Source organism: Gymnoscopelus braueri (assembly GCF_963280865.1).
Source record: "Gymnoscopelus braueri genome assembly, chromosome: 10".
In the NCBI taxonomy this organism is placed as follows: domain Eukaryota; kingdom Metazoa; phylum Chordata; class Actinopteri; order Myctophiformes; family Myctophidae; genus Gymnoscopelus; species Gymnoscopelus braueri.
This window is the reverse complement of record NC_137611.1, coordinates 46926211-46942010: the sequence shown is the minus strand read 5'-3', so window position 1 is coordinate 46942010 and position 15800 is coordinate 46926211. Positions and strand designations below refer to the sequence as shown.

At 41.5% G+C, this 15800-nt stretch overlaps 1 protein-coding gene and 1 long non-coding RNA gene across 2 annotated transcripts in view; one reads left to right on the top strand and one right to left on the bottom strand.

Moving 5' to 3' along the window:
* Positions 1-675: 675 nt before the first annotated feature.
* LOC308093641 (tripartite motif-containing protein 16-like) lies at positions 676-3409 on the top strand (the record flags this gene model as incomplete). Its single annotated transcript, XM_080439972.1, has 4 exons — positions 676-704; positions 1968-2327; positions 2480-2679; positions 2727-3409. The coding sequence occupies 4 exons, from the start codon at positions 676-678 to the stop codon at positions 3407-3409; spliced, it is 1272 nt and encodes a 423-aa protein (XP_080296098.1).
* An 11189-nt stretch (positions 3410-14598) lies between these two features.
* Positions 14599-15800, bottom strand: part of LOC308093142 — a 12908-nt gene continuing 11706 nt past the window's right edge. The window contains exon 3 of the long non-coding RNA XR_013933856.1: positions 14599-15800. This exon is cut by the window's right edge and continues 908 nt beyond it. This is a non-coding gene — a long non-coding RNA (uncharacterized lncRNA).

Below are 15800 nucleotides of genomic sequence, written 5' to 3'. Positions count from 1 at the left end.
TGGACAAAATAGCCAATTTTACATCGAGGTGCCCATATCATATAGTGCCGACCTATCCTGTATCCAATGCAGGAGGCAGAGAAGAGGGTAATGGCAGTAATGACATGGGCCAAGTTATTGTGGAACATCTTGTCCCATTAGCATAAGACATCCAACATACTACATTTCAGGTGTGAAATGGCACGAGGGACACCCACAAAAAGACCACCCCAAAAAGTGAGAGAGAGAGAGAGAGAGAGAGAGAGAGAGAGAGAGAGAGAGAGAGAAAAGTCAGAGAAAAAAGTGATGTCACTCAGTCTACTCACTCTGAGACACAGAGTGAGTAGACAGAAATGGTGCCATCTTATAATGACCATTAGTGAGGATCAATTATTATGAAGATATCACACCCAGTGTGAGTAAGCGGTGCCTACTCTGTTTGATGAGAGTGTGCTGACATTCAGGCGGTAATAATGCATTTGATGTGTGGGCGCTGGCATGCAGGCGGTACTCTATTTGATGTGTGTGCGCTAGTATTGAGGCGGTACTACTGTATTTTATGTGTAGGCGATTGTATTCAGGCGTTACTACTCTATTTGATGTGTGGGTGCTGGTATTCAGACGGTACTACTCTATTTGATCTGTGGGTGCTGGTATTGAGGCGGTACTACTGTATTTGCGCTGATTAGAGCAATGATGGTCACCAAGTTATGGCCATTCGAAATGTTAGAAACTGCTGTAGTGCCGCAGACAGTATGTGTGCAGATTAGATTTATGTAGTTACTTTGAAGTATTTGTAATGATTTCATGAACTTTTAAGTAGTTATACTTACATTTTCTTACTTTTTACCTAGTTTAATTACTTTAAAAAATTTGTACTCCATATTGTTAATTAAAAGTCATTTTAAGTACTATTAAGTACTTTTACTGAATTTAAGTACTATTACGTATTTTACTCACTTTATTTACTTTAAAGTATTTTGAGTGTTTTTACTCTTTTTAACAACTTTTAAGTATTGCATCTCTGGGGCCAAGCTGATAGGCATTATAATATTTTAAGTGTTAAGGTCGTAACACACGGCAAGCGGTTCACACGGGCGGTAGGCTACCGCTCGGATCAGCGGTGATCGCGCCGCGGTCATTGTTGTTTTTTTCCTCCTGCGCGGTGTTGTGAAAAAGAAAATCTCACCACAATCCAGCTCTTGCCGCCCGCGCGTGCACAAACGAGCACGCGCGAGAATTTCACAGGGCCGCGCCCGCCTGCCTCACCGCCCCTCAACTTCTCCGTGCGTCCCAAATAATCGCCCACCTCTCATTGAAAATGAATTACATAGGCGCGTTGGCCGCTTGCTGTGTGAAAGGACCTTAAGTCTACTGATTCGTTTTTTCGTTTCAGCGACATTTGGTGTCCCATGGAATGGCAATTGCCACACCCCAGCGTTCACATTCAATCTCAGAATGCCGTTATTTTATGCACATATAGGGCGTGGTCGCGTGTGTGTGTGTGTGTGTGTGTGTGTGTGTGTGTGTGTGAGAGAGAGAGAGAGAGAGAGAGAGAGAGAGAGAGAGAGAGAGAGAGAGAGAGAGAGAGAGAGAGAGAGAGAGAGAGAGAGAGAGAGACAGACAGACAGACAGACAGACAGACAGACAGACAGACAGACAGACAGACAGACAGACAGACAGACAGACAGACAGACAGACAGACAGACAGACAGACAGACAGACAGACAGACAGACAGACAGACAGACAGACAGAAATAGTTTCAGATTGTCTCTTGTCTTTAAGTGTTGATCAGGGTTTTAATTGATGTGTATTTTGTGATGTCTGAGGACATGAAGCTGACACAACCTCAATCTGTTTTTCAGACATACAGCTGTAAAATGGCACAACGAATAGTTCAACTGGACCAGGACACGCTCTGCTGTTCTATCTGTCTGGATCTACTGAAGGATCCAGTGACTGTTCCCTGTGGACACAACTACTGCAGTTTATGTATTGAAGAAAACTGGAATCTGGATGATTACAGGAGACACAGCTGTCCACAGTGCAGACAGACGTTCATCCCAAGACCTGTTCTGAAGAAAAACACCATGTTGGCTGAGGTGGTGAAGAGCCTGAAGAGGACAGAACTCAGAGTTCTTCCTACTGATCACTGCCATGCTGGAGATGTAGCCTGTGATTCCTGCATTGGGAGAAAACTGAAAGCTGTCAAAACTTGTCTTCAGTGTCTGGTATCTTACTGTGACACTCACCTCCAGCCTCACTATCAGTCTCCTGCCTTTAAGAAACACAAGCTGGTCAAACCCTCCAGGAAGCTTCAGGAGAGATCTGCTCTCGTCACAACGAGGTAAGGAAGCTTCTCTGCCGTATTGACGAGCAGTGTATCTGTTATCTGTGCTCAATGGAAGAACAAAAAGGTTGTGATATAATCTCAGCTGCAGCAGAAAGTATTGAGAGACAGAAAGAACTTAATACGAGTCAACAGAACATCCAGCACAGTTTCCAGGAGAAAGAGGACGTGAAGGAGCTTCACCAAGAGGTGGAGTCCATCAATCACTGTGCTGAAAGAGCAGTGGATGACAGTGACACCGTCTTTACTGATATCCTCTCTTCCATTGAGAGAAGACGATCTGAGGTGAGGGAGTTGATCAGAGACCAGCAGAAACGTGAAGTGAGTCGTGCTGAAGAGCAGAGAAAACGTGCGGAACACGCCTCCCTCTCAAGGATCAGTGAATCTACACACCAGTCAGCAGCAATGCCCGTCCTCTGAGATACTTTGAAGATGTGATTGAGGCTGTCTCAAAGGCGAGGGACAAACTAGATGACATTCTCAGAGTGGATGTTTCACTGTCAACACCACCAGGACCCAAGACCAGAGTTGAGTTCTTACAGTATTCATGTCCAATCACACTCGATCCAAACACAGCACATGAAGATCTATCTCTCTCAAAAGGAAACAGAAAAATAGCATCGATGAACAATCTAGAATCATATCCTGATCACCCAGAGAGATTCACTGAATGGCGTCAGGTTCTGAGTAAAGAGGGTCTGACTGGACGATGTTACTGGGAGGTAGAGTGGAGTGGAGAAGAGGTTGAAATAGCAGTCTCATATAAAGATATCAGCAGGACAGTATTTAATAAAAGTAAATTTGGACACAATGATGAATCTTGGTCTTTAGGGTTTAGGACCGGAGATTTCTTTTCCACTTTAAAACACAGCAACATAGGAACTGAAATCTTGTCTGGTTGTGTGTCCTCCAGAGTAGGAGTGTACCTGGATCACAGTGCAGGTACTCTGTCCTTCTACAGAGTCTCTCACACCATGTCTCTCATCCACAGAGTCCAGACCACATTCACACAGCCCCTCTATGCTGGATTTGAGTGTTGGTGTATTGGACTCACTGCTGAGTTGTGTGACCTAAACTAGATCAAACTATAGGTTTGTTTCTCATGACCAAGGATATTACAGTTAACTAAAACTAGAGTTGAAATAACAACAAGAAAAACAAAACATTAGTCCACTGTAATTAAAATAAATTAAACAAATCATTACAAGTGATAACTGGCCCTATCAGGGATCTCCATATATGGGCATAAAAGGGACAAGGACTGACAGATACAGAGATATCCATATATGGGCATATCAGTCAGATCGGTGGTGCGACGAAGGTGTGAGGGCCACATAGCGGCCCGAAATCTAGATATCCGGGCCACCTTTAGTTTGATTAAATGTTATTGCATGGACTGTAGGCCTATATGTGTATTGTGTTATATTATTGTTTTATGTACTTTAAGCTACTGTCTTAATATGTTATTTTTTTGCTGTCAGTGTAAAGTGGACTGGGACACAGTAGTGTAAAATAGAGTGTATGTGAATGGGATTTGTGGTGGAGGGTTGATGATGATCTAAGTCACAGTAGTAGACTTCTGATTAAACTGACATTTACGTTCTCTGAAACTGTCACAGTTCAAATAGTAGCACTGGGGTGGGGTGGGGGTGGTGCAGAGAGAGAGAGAGAGAGAGAGAGAGAGAGAGAGAGAGAGAGAGAGAGAGAGAGAGAGAGAGAGAGAGAGAGAGAGAGAGAGAGAGAGAGAGAGAGAGAGAGAGAGAGAGAGAGAGAGAGAGAGAGAGAGAGAGAGAGAGAGAGAGAGAGAGAAAAGCAATGAGCTAAACATTCATTCATTCATGAATTTCATGTCACATATTTATTTTGCATCAATATCAGTTCATTCTCAACCTCCTGGGGGTGGGGCTGCAAGGGGGTATGGCACCTGGCGATAAGGGTGCTTCAAATAATTGCTTCAAATAATTGTTGTGGAGTAAAACGTACAAAGTACAATGTTTGCCTCTGAGATGTGGTTGTCGAGCAGCACTATGAATGATGGATATAGTCAAGTAAAGTAAAAGTACCTTAAAACTGTACTTAAATTAAACAGTACTTAGTAAATGTACTTATTTGCATTCCAGCACTGCTCTTAACATTATCACTACACACATTCTGAACTACTACGATATGGCTACCAACACAGTGACACGCACTGTTTCTGTAGGAATTGTATTTTCTCATTTAGTAATAGTCAATATTCATCAGAACCAGTAGAGGGTGCTCTCACACAGCCACACAGCTGCTATGTCCTAGTGAAGGACATATAAACACGCACACACACACACACACACACACACACACACACACACACACACACACACACACACACACACACACACACACACACACACACACACACACACACACACACACACACACACACACACTTTGTAATGATAATAATAATAATAATAATAATAATAATAATAATAATAATAATAATAATAATAATAATATTATTATGTTTGTATTATTATTATTACTAATATTGATACTACTAGTTGTACTTATTGTTGCATAATCCAATGTATTTGTTGAATTTTATTATATCACTTTTATTACATTTTTCTGACAAAAGAGGCTCAGGACAGGAGGCAGAGCGGCCGCTTGGGAATCGGAAGGTGCCCGGTTCTATCCCCGGCTTCTCTCTTAGTGCCAAAGTGTCCTTGAGCAAGACACTGAACCCCTAACTCTGCTACTCAACCATTTGTAACTTTACTAACCACAAGAGAGTGATCATAAGTATGCGATTGAGCTGATCGATGTCTGACTTACTGACCAGAAGTGGGCGTATTTTGTTGACGTTACGCTGATTTAAACTTCATTGTACGACAGTATCCCGCTGCAAACACAGACGATTTACAAGTCCACAAAAGTTGCATCCGGGACGTGTTGTGGACTTGTAGATCGACTCATGTTCGGTGTGCAACAAAACGGGTTACAGCACGCACAAAGAAGCAGCCGTCTGTCAACAATATGGCCAAGCCGAAATGGAAGATTAGTGATGAACACGTAAACATGTGAGGAATAATTTGCCAGAAAGCAATTGCCATTTCTAAACGTGCAAATGTTCACCATGAAACCTGTCACAGTATAAGTTCAGCTTTTCCACCTGGGAGCAATGTAAGAAAAGACAACATTCTCATTGTAAGTGGGCAACAAACTGTGGTGAGATTCAGCTGTACGGAAAGTGACATGGTATGATTTTTCTATTTGTTTTAATGTATTTGTTTCTAAAGAAGAAATAACTAATTTCAAGTATATTGCCCTTTTCTGAATCAATACACTTGTTACAATTTGTTCCTATTGTTGTGTTCATATTTTGTGAAGCCTGTTTAATTAGGAATTTAATCATTTTATATGGAGGGAGCTTGAAGCAAAACAAAAAAAACAATAGGAACACGTGAGTTTTGTTTCCAAAATGTTATTTTGATTGTTTGATTGTAGGTATTTTAGTGTTTTTTCCAAGAGAGTGTGATATGGCCTAATTTCAGTTGCGTATTAACCATTTACTTACTTACTAATTTCAGCTGCGTATTAACCACTTACCACTTACTTATTCACCTCTGATAATTGTCCTCTGATTTATTGGAACATCAATCTGTTCATTTTGTTCTCTTCACATTTTGTGAATAAAGCCACATGTTTTAACTTCATCATTAATCATCCCATGACAATTTTTTTGTTCAATGAGGTTTTGGCCTTGTTTGGAAATGTGCCTTTTTACTGTGTGTTTCCTTCATTTCAGGCATGCAATGCTCATTTGGTATGTTCTTGCACTCTATTTCAATGACGTGACACGCACGTCGCTTAACACCTACACTGCAAGTCACACAATGGACAATTGATATGCATCTAGGCTTATTCCTATGTTAATTCGCTAGGTGTGAGTCGGTAGCCTTTGAAAACTTTGTTGAGGTGCGAATTTAAAGTAGTTTTAAATCTATGCGTGTGCCTGCGTGTGGTCAAATAGGTTCCGGCACGGCGTGCAAGGCCGTCCAGTGAGCATTGCACCCCTGCTTAATATTTAGACTAGTCATGTAGTATGTTACAAAATTTATTTGTAAACGTCCAAAAATGGTATTTTACAGAGTGGCCCCTGAGCCAGCTTAAGTTGAGTTGCCCTGCCCTAACTGCTCCCGTGGGTTGCAGCAAGGTTTCCTCTGCCGTCAGTGTTTGAATGTATGTATGAATGGGTGAATGTAATGCACATGTATATGTAAATGCACCATTTAGTAATAGATGAATTGTTTTGGTCTCTCTCTCTCTCTCTCTCTCTCTCTCTCTCTCTCTCTCTCTCTCTCTCTCTCTCTTTCTCTCTCTCTCTCTCTCTCTCTCTCTCTCTCTCTCTCTCTCTCTCTCTCTCTCTCTCTCTCTCTCTCTCTCGCTTTGGATAAAAGCGCTATATAAATGCACCATTTACCATCTCTCTGAGAAAACATGATCAAGAGATACTTCACTGCATACTGCTTGCTGCCAGCTGCCCTGACAAAGTGCTTTCTAGGCTGGGTTTCCTGGAATTGTTAATCAAAATCTCACATCCTTGAGGTTCTCAACTGACAGGACATCCGTTAATGCAGATAAGCAGCTATTTGGCTACATAATGTTGCTTTGCCAACCAGGACCTACTGTATAACCTCACTGCAGCTTGTGCACAGTGGTGAAAGAAGCGCTCCAATGTATTTGTACTTATATTAGAAATACTCTATTACTATTATCTGTTATGAAGTAAAAGTCCTGTATTCACAATTATACTTTAGTAACAGAATATACTTATACTTAAAGTAAAAGTACTCATGCATGATGTCCCATTTCACTTTTTGTCTCGCCCAGGCCGTGTGTGCGCGTGTCCGTCATTCTGTCTGTGGACAGCTAATCTCTGGCACCGTTGGCTTGATGGCAAAGAAACTGCGCACACATTCCCTGGAAGCCAGAGCAGAACCTCTGACCCAAAATGTTCACATTTTCACGCTTGATTTTTGCAAAACAATTTTTTGTTGAGGTACACATCTCTATAGTCTTTAAACGAAACAGGGCTTCTAGATTTTTCATATTACATCCTGATTGGCTAAGAATGGTTTCGACAGCAGAACACGACTGCAATTAATTGAAAAAAAAAATGGTTTCCAAAGTTTGCAGTAGTGCTCCGTCTTGAACAAAATACCTCAAATCATGAACAAGGCGTGCGATTTCCGTGAAATTTTGCAAGCACATTTCCACTAGGCCAAGGAAGAAATGCCACTTGAAAATCTTCAAACCAGCCCCATGGTGGCGCTATAACAGGCCGATTCGTGTTTTTACCTAAACTGAACCGATCTGTGTAAAACATTGTATGCGCACTCCCTAGAGGCCAAGGTTACCTTTGCCCTGCACTACGTTGAGGAACAAATGCCACCCTTTTAACATTGCCCTATTATAGTGCCACCAGGAGGCCGATTTTTGCAAAACACATTTTGTCCAAACATCACACAAATCGGTACACATTATCTCTATAGTCAAGTGATCAAGACGGATCCCTCCGATTTTTCATATTCCATCCTGATTGGCGAATTCCAAACATTGCTGGCCCATAATAACCTACCTGACCTGGCGGAGACCTGTGCTCCGAAGAGCACTTCTTTTAGTATAGTATTTTTTTGTTCTGAGTTCAAGGTCAACATTTCATTGTGTGCAGTATGTGTTCTGAAAGCTTAGCTATTTGAAAATCGATGAGGTTTTCCTTAAAATGTTTGAGTGTGTACAGAACATTTACTTGAACAACACTGCATTCCTGGTCACGGTGTGGAACCAGTGGAGAACCACAAATGAACTGGGAGGCCTCAGCATTGACTTGAAACTGCATTTACTAAGTAGCCTGTGTGTGTGTGTGTGTGTGTGTGTGTGTGTGTGTGTGTGTGTGTGTGTGTGTGTGTGTGTGTGTGTGTGTGTGTGTGTGTGTGTGTGTGTGTGTGTGTGTGTGTGTGTGTGTGCGTGCGTGTGCGTGCGTGCGTGCGCGCGCGCGCGTGCGCGCGCGCGCGCGCGCGTGTGTGTGTGTGTGTGTGTGTGTGTGTGTGTGTGTGTGTGTGTGTGTGTGTGTATTATTACATAACCAGATGCTACAGGTCATTTAAGTCAGGGGCCATCAATGTGTGTCCTGGACATCACTTGTCCATCCATATCCGTGGAAAAGTTTTGTTTTTCTTTTATGTATCTGTCACATGCACTCGCTTGGGTGGCTCCCACCCTAGCAACTTCCTTGCTGGTTTAATCTTCGCTGACACTGCTGCTACCACAGCTACTCTTGCCAGTAAACAGACTCTTACTTAAAAGATCAAATCATTATACACTTCAACTCTTTAGGCCTGTGTAAAACACAGATTGCCCCTAGCAACTTTTCAATATAATTGAGTTTAACTTGTTAGATATTTAAACAAAGTGTAGATTAATAGAATGGCAATAAAGTTATAGTTAAACAACATAATGAGCATGTATTACGTTTATTTAACGTCTCCTCTGAACTCCGGTAACTACCTCTGCTCTGCATGCATCCAACCCCACCCCTCTGTCAGTCCATGTTGTTTTTTCCCGTTAAAATCACTCTTCCTTGCTTTACGAGGTGTTGGGGGGAATAGGATGGTGACATACAGTATAGGATCCAGGGAGGGTGATGTTGGGATAGTAATCCACTTCCACTTCTGTGATTTACTGACAGCACAATCATGGGGGTGGGGTGGGGGGAGGGGAATGGTGGAATCAGGGGTGTGAGGTGTTGGTGTAGGTGGGGAACCAAAAAAAGTGCTCCTCGGACCACAGGTCTCCGCCAGGTCAGGTAGGTTATTGTGGGGCAGCAATGTTTGGAATTCGCCAATCAGGATGTAATATAAAAAATCGGACGGATCCGTCTTGATCACTTGACTATAAAGATAATGGCCCCGATTCATAACGAGGGTCGTAAATATGGGGTAAATAAAGTTCGTAAAGGAGTTCGTATTTTGGTAGTCACAAACGGACGTGCAATTCCCAAAGGGGTTCGTATATCACAGAGACGTGCGTATGACCAGGTGTAGGAGCTGATTAATCTCGAAGTCTGCATCCAACAGCATCCAACTTTAACGTCACTTTACGGCACAGTGTTGCCATGTCCGCTTATTATAAGCGAATTTGCGCTTATGTTTCTGTAAAGTTGCTTTTAAATATTGGTAACAGAGTGGGGTGCGGTTTTTTGGGCTTGCTTCTAAAGTGTAGTTGGTTATTTGGGCTTGCTTCACAATTGTTCAATTGTTTTAACCGGTGGTTCTCAAATATTTTTATGTCGTGGACCCCCAAGTTAATATGTAGGCTAATTTATCCCTATAAGCCCCATCTGAAAATGTTTTGTGCCAGCTGGAGGCAGATTTGTGTTGTTAGAATGTTTAAAAAATCTTCCAAATATTCCACATTTTATTACAAGATTTTATTTTTAAATATAGCAGATCTACAAGCTCACAACGGTTTAATTAAAGTGCTTAAATGGCCTAAATGCCAGTTGCTTCTTTTGGGCTTATTTTCATAGACCTGGTTGCTTATTTCTCTCACAAAATCTGGCAACACCGGAGTTGCAGAAGTTTAACTTCTCGTCCAAATTTACAGCTGTCGGGCGCATTGCCTTGACACTGACAGAGAACTTGAACATCATTCTGATCTGTCTGGAAGCGAGTCCCACTATTGCACAATGGATCAGCTGAACGTAATGTGTAAAGGTTTAACCCCGCCAGCAAATAATAGACTAATAACCTGGAAAGGATATAACATTGCTCACGTTTACTAGGTAAAAAGATGATGTTGAAAATAAATCCAGGGCATACAAGTGGAACGCTGCTATATTCGATTATGGACTAGAGCTTATTGATTACTTATTGATTAAATTAGTTATTTTTTGATTAATATATCACTGTCCTACGTCTGAATGGGGAATGGATCTTCTGGACACAGCTTTCATCACTAGTTTCCTCATCAGATGGTAACATTTATTAGGCTGTTGTGTGTGGCGTTCATGTGATCAATATACAGTAGAGTAGCCTACAGTAGGCTATTAGCCTACAAATTAATACCGCGGCACGGACACTGGTGCGTCAGTCCCTCCGCAGTTTCATTAAGGCATGATAGCCTATTTTCATTATTACGTGACACTTTGGCTCAGATGGCCCGCTGGCAAACACACTGAGGGACCTATATAATTCAGCTCTAAATGGAACTGATAGCCTAGAAAATAAATAAAAAGCGGTGGAATCTACATCATGTCTATATTATGCATAGGCTACAAGCAATACATCGTTTGACATTTATTTTTTATTTTTTATATATATGTGTTGACAAATGTTGGTCACATATATATTTTATTTGAGGTTTGCCACTGTTGTAATTGATTTTGGCATGAAGAATAAAGCATTCTAAAGACATACGCACATTTCAGCCCTGGTAAGACAGCCTCGGGGCTGACCTGAGAACGTGCGCACCTGACGCACCAAACACAGACCAAAAAACGTTTATGAATCCGACTGCAGGTGTAGGATTTGTCCTAAATGCCAGTACGTACAAAATATGGTCGTAAATCCCTTTATGAATCGGGGCCATTGTGTACCGATTTGCGTAATGTTTTGACAAAAATAGTTTTGCAAAAATCGGCCTCCTGGTGGCGCTATAATAGGGCAATGTTAAAAGGCTGGCGTTTGCTCCTCAACATAGTGCGAATGTGCGTGCAAATTTTCACCGCAATCGGATGCTGCGTTCATGATTCGCGGCATTTTGTTCAAAACGGGCCTCTAGGGATTGCGCATACAAAGCTTTATGCAGATCGGTGCAGTTTTAGGTAAAAGCGCGAATCGGCCTGTTATAGCGCCACCATGAGGCTGATTTGAAAAAAATCAAGTGGCATTTCTTCTTGGGAATGTGTGTGTGCACAGTTTTGTTGCCATCATGCCAACGGTGCCGGAGATTAGCAGTCCAAATTTCACACAAATCGGTACATGATCTCTAGGGACCTGCTTGATTTTTCATATTCCATCCTGATTGACGAATTCCAAACGTTGCGGGCCCACAATAACCTACCTGACCTGGCGGAGACCAGTGCTCCGATGAGCACTTTTTCTAGTTTATTTTCTTTCTTTTTTTTTGTTGACAAAAGATGTTCTTCAAGCTCACTATCACGATGTCACTTGTTGTGAGCTTTCAGATCTGCAATTTTCAAATAGTCAAAGTATAAAAGTGGGCTTAATTGGTTAATATATGTTTTGTATTAACAATCTAAATCTACACTAGTAACTAAAGTTCTCAAATAATTGTAGTGAAGTGGATATCTGTAGACCACCAGTACCACTTGGTACTGTTTTGAAAATGGCGAGGAAATGAACTGGCTACCACTGTAGGATATTCTATCGCCAGGTGTATGGATGGATGGAAAGACACTAAGGGCCCGTACAGACTGCAGGAGATTGGGTCCGATATTGCTGTCGCCGAAATTTTTTGGCGCTTGCCGACAAAACCTCCCGATCTGACGCAGATCGGCCTTTGATCTGCGAGATAATGCTCGCTGTGTGTGAAAGGCACCGCGAGACGATATGGCCGCGATTATCCGCTCTGCGACGGCTTTCCGACCGTTTTCAGATAACTACCATGTTAGATATTCAGCTCTGTCTGGGACAGGACAGCAGACAATATCATACAATATGAACGGGGCTGCGACCACCTTGCGAAGAGATGCACGCTACAGCCAATGAGAGCACATTACAGCCACCGTGGCTAGGGGGGCGTCGCTGGATCTGACCACAACAAACAGTCCCTACCGCAATATTACCGTCCAGTCCTGTATTAAGTTAACATTATAAAACAAAATGAGAGAGTGAGCGAGCCTGGTGGGCTGTTTATTTTAGAGGAATTGTACAGAGAGAGAGAGACAGACAGACAGAGAGTGAGAGCGAGAGCGAGCTCTGTGTGTGTGTGTGTGTGTGTGAGAGTGTGCAGCATGTGCACGTTGTGTCAGAACAGCGTTGCCAGATGTTGCGAGAGAAATAAGCAACCAGGTCTATGAAAACAAGCCCAAGAAAAGGCCACTTGAGCACTTTAAACCTATTTACAAATACATTGGATATTTGAAAATAGCCGATCTACAAGCTCACAACGCGTCGCAGCTATTTTCAAAGAAAAATCTTGAGAAAATTGTGGAATATTTTCCAAATCCACACAAATCTTGTATGGGGGTCTATGATGGCACAACATATTTACAGAAGGGGGGTCTGCGGACAAATACATATTATGTGTTGTTTAAACCACTGGTTTAAACAACATTAGGAAACAAGGCCAAATAAGCAACTATACAAATAAGCCCAAAAAATGCACCCCGCAACAACCAATATTTACAAGCAACTCTACAGAAAAACAAGCCCAAAGTCGCTTATAATAAGCGGACATGGCAACGCTGTCACTGACCGCTTCTGCACTTGACGTGCGAGAGAGAGAGAAAGAGAGAGAGAAAGAGCGAGAGAGGGGGGAGAGGGAGAGAGGCATATCACGGGATACGTCGATTAAAATGAATTGGAATAAACTCAAATGTATGTATTGGGTCTGACTCTGGAGATAGCATCCTAGTGAACTATCCTACAGTGTGTCAGCCCTTGTCGGGGATCAATCCTGTTGTGAAGACCACAACGATATTATGACAGCCGATTTCAAGAAATAAACTCCTGCAGTGTGTAATGCTTAACGATCAGATAACCCCCCGAGCACTTTAAGGTCCTGCAATGTGTACCTGCCTTTAGTCCAGGCAGATCTTCAATCATCATCTGTTTATTTGCGTGCAGGCAGGTTACAGCATAGCAGTTAGCAGGCAGTGAGCTCCAGAGCCCTTATAGTTCAACTACTCCCAAATATAACCTTCTCCTCACATTTATAGGACCCGATGTTGCAATTCTTCTTTTGGTTCGCCCCCTCCTTTCTGATGGGGTCCTGTTCTTGCTTTTGTATTTCACAATGTTTACAAAAGTATACCAACACAATCACATCTATTTATATCATCTCATTTCTGGGAACTTACGGTACAAACCCTGATTTTTTACAGCTTCTAGAATGTTCCACTGCCTTCCCAGACGCTCTGAGTGCTGCTGACTTAAGTAGAAACATCTGGAGGCCTCCTGTATTCTCCACCACAGTAGTGTAGGAAAAAGTTGCAGTGGAGTACAAGTAAAAGTATTGGAAAAAAATGCAAATAATCAAGTAAAGCTAAAGTTACTCAAAATTGTACAAACTACAGCACTTGAGTAAATGTACTTACTGTAGTTACTTTCCACCACTGTGTGCGTGCGTGCGTGCATACACGGTGTGTGTGTGCGTGCGTGCGTGCACGCGCGCGCGTGCGTGTGCGTGTGCGTGTGCCGTGCGTGTGTGTGTGTGTGCGTGCGTGCGTGCGTGCGTGTGGGGATCAACAGACCTAGATGAGAACTAGGTCAGATTACATAACCTGTGCTACAGGTCATTTATAGGGCCATCAATGTGTGTCCTGGGCACCACTTGTCCATCCATATCCGTGGAAAAGTTTTGATAAAATATAATATATCTTATCAAAGATCTGCAGTTAATCGAACTAATGCAGTTAATCAATTACAATGTTTCTTTTAATAAAATAAATAAATAGATATCGTGCCCTCGTGGCACAATTGAAAAAGAAAAAGAAAATCATAAAAAAATACATCCAGAGATTGTAGAAGAGTTGACAGACTATAGGTAAACTCATTTCAAATGGGGCCATATTTGAAAATATGAAAATACTTTAGGGCCGACTGCATCAAATAGAAATGCATTGCAAGTAGTAGGCAGTGTAGCCAAATCATCTGTGCTGTGAACAAAACAAAAACTTATAATAATAATAATAAACTTTATTTGTATAGCACCTTTCATGACATGAAATGCAGCTCAAAGTGCTTTAGAGAGCAAGAATACAATTACAGAAAAGGTATAAATAATTTAACAATAACGCAAAAAAAGAAAAACAAAGGCATAAAATAATAGCAAAAAAGTGCTAGTGCTAGTGGAAAAAAAGTGCATGGCTTTTTTTACAGGCATGCACTGCGTAGCATTGCAATCATATTTAGACCAATACATTGTGTTTTGTTGGAATGGCAATGTAGCCAAATGTGACCAGGTGTGAAAAGGTCTAAAAAATAATTTAAAAAAAAGGGGGGGGAAATCTTGAGAATAAAACAACACAAGCAACAAACAGTTAGGAATCTTTTCTTCTTTTATTTTATTTTTTTACTGAGAAATAGACTATCAGTCCAGGATAATTTCAAAACACTCAGAAACTTTTTGGCGGGACATAAATAATAAATTTTAGAAAGGAAGCCACGGGCCATATAAAGTCTGCCATCGTGCCACAATTGGCCCCGGCCCGGACTTTGGACATGTCTGGGATAGCTAGAGAGACATAAGGTGTGGCAGTTAGAGTGCAGTTTAAAGGGAGCAACAGAGCCTTATCTGGGTGCGTTCAGAAACATGCACTGAGAATCTGTTTTCAGAATAGCCTGCTCTGGCGGTGGCGTCATAGTGCGCACTTAGTTCAGTTGATTTCTGTACGGTCAGCTAAAACAACACACCTTGCCTGTAGAGCAGTGGTTCTCAACCTGTGGGCTGGGGACCACTGGTGGGCCGTGGAGGGCCAACAAATAATCGGCAAAACACTAAACGGTTGTAATGATAATAACCTTAATATGTTATTATCCAATCCACTTTACTTCCAATCCACTTTATTTTGTATAGCACATTTCACAACCAGAGTTTACAAAGTACTGTACAGAAAATCATAGGCAAAATACACTGTTAAAACATGCTAAAAAACACAGAAAACACCCACAAAAACACACAGAAAAACAAATAAGACATAGACCACAGAAACTTATTATCAACACCTTAACTTTTAGCACTTACTGTAGCACTTGCCCTAGCCTTGACGACCGTGTAGGCTTATGCAAAGGTTAAAATGTCATTTAGATAGCAAGTTATGTAGACAGATGCCAGGTTCATTTATTGACCTGGAATCCTATAGTTTGTATAGTTTCAATGTACAGACGATCATTTTTTTTATATTATATTGTTTAGTCTTACGATTGCATATGATACGCATTTGATGTATTACCTCGTGTTTACCTTGCTTACTTTAAGTCGCTCGGGTTTAAGAGAGTCTGCTAAATGCCTAAATTGTAATTGTAAATATTAAATAAAGTAAAAAAAACATAGATTTTTTTTCTTTAAAACCATTGGGGTGAAAACATAGTTTTCTTTGTGATTCCAATGAATAGCAACTTTACTACGTTAGTTGCATTGATACAAGCTGGAACACAATCGATTGATTGACCATCAGAATTAACATGCTCTGAAAATGCATGCATCTGACGACTTAACCTAAGTGAAAAATGTTTACATTTT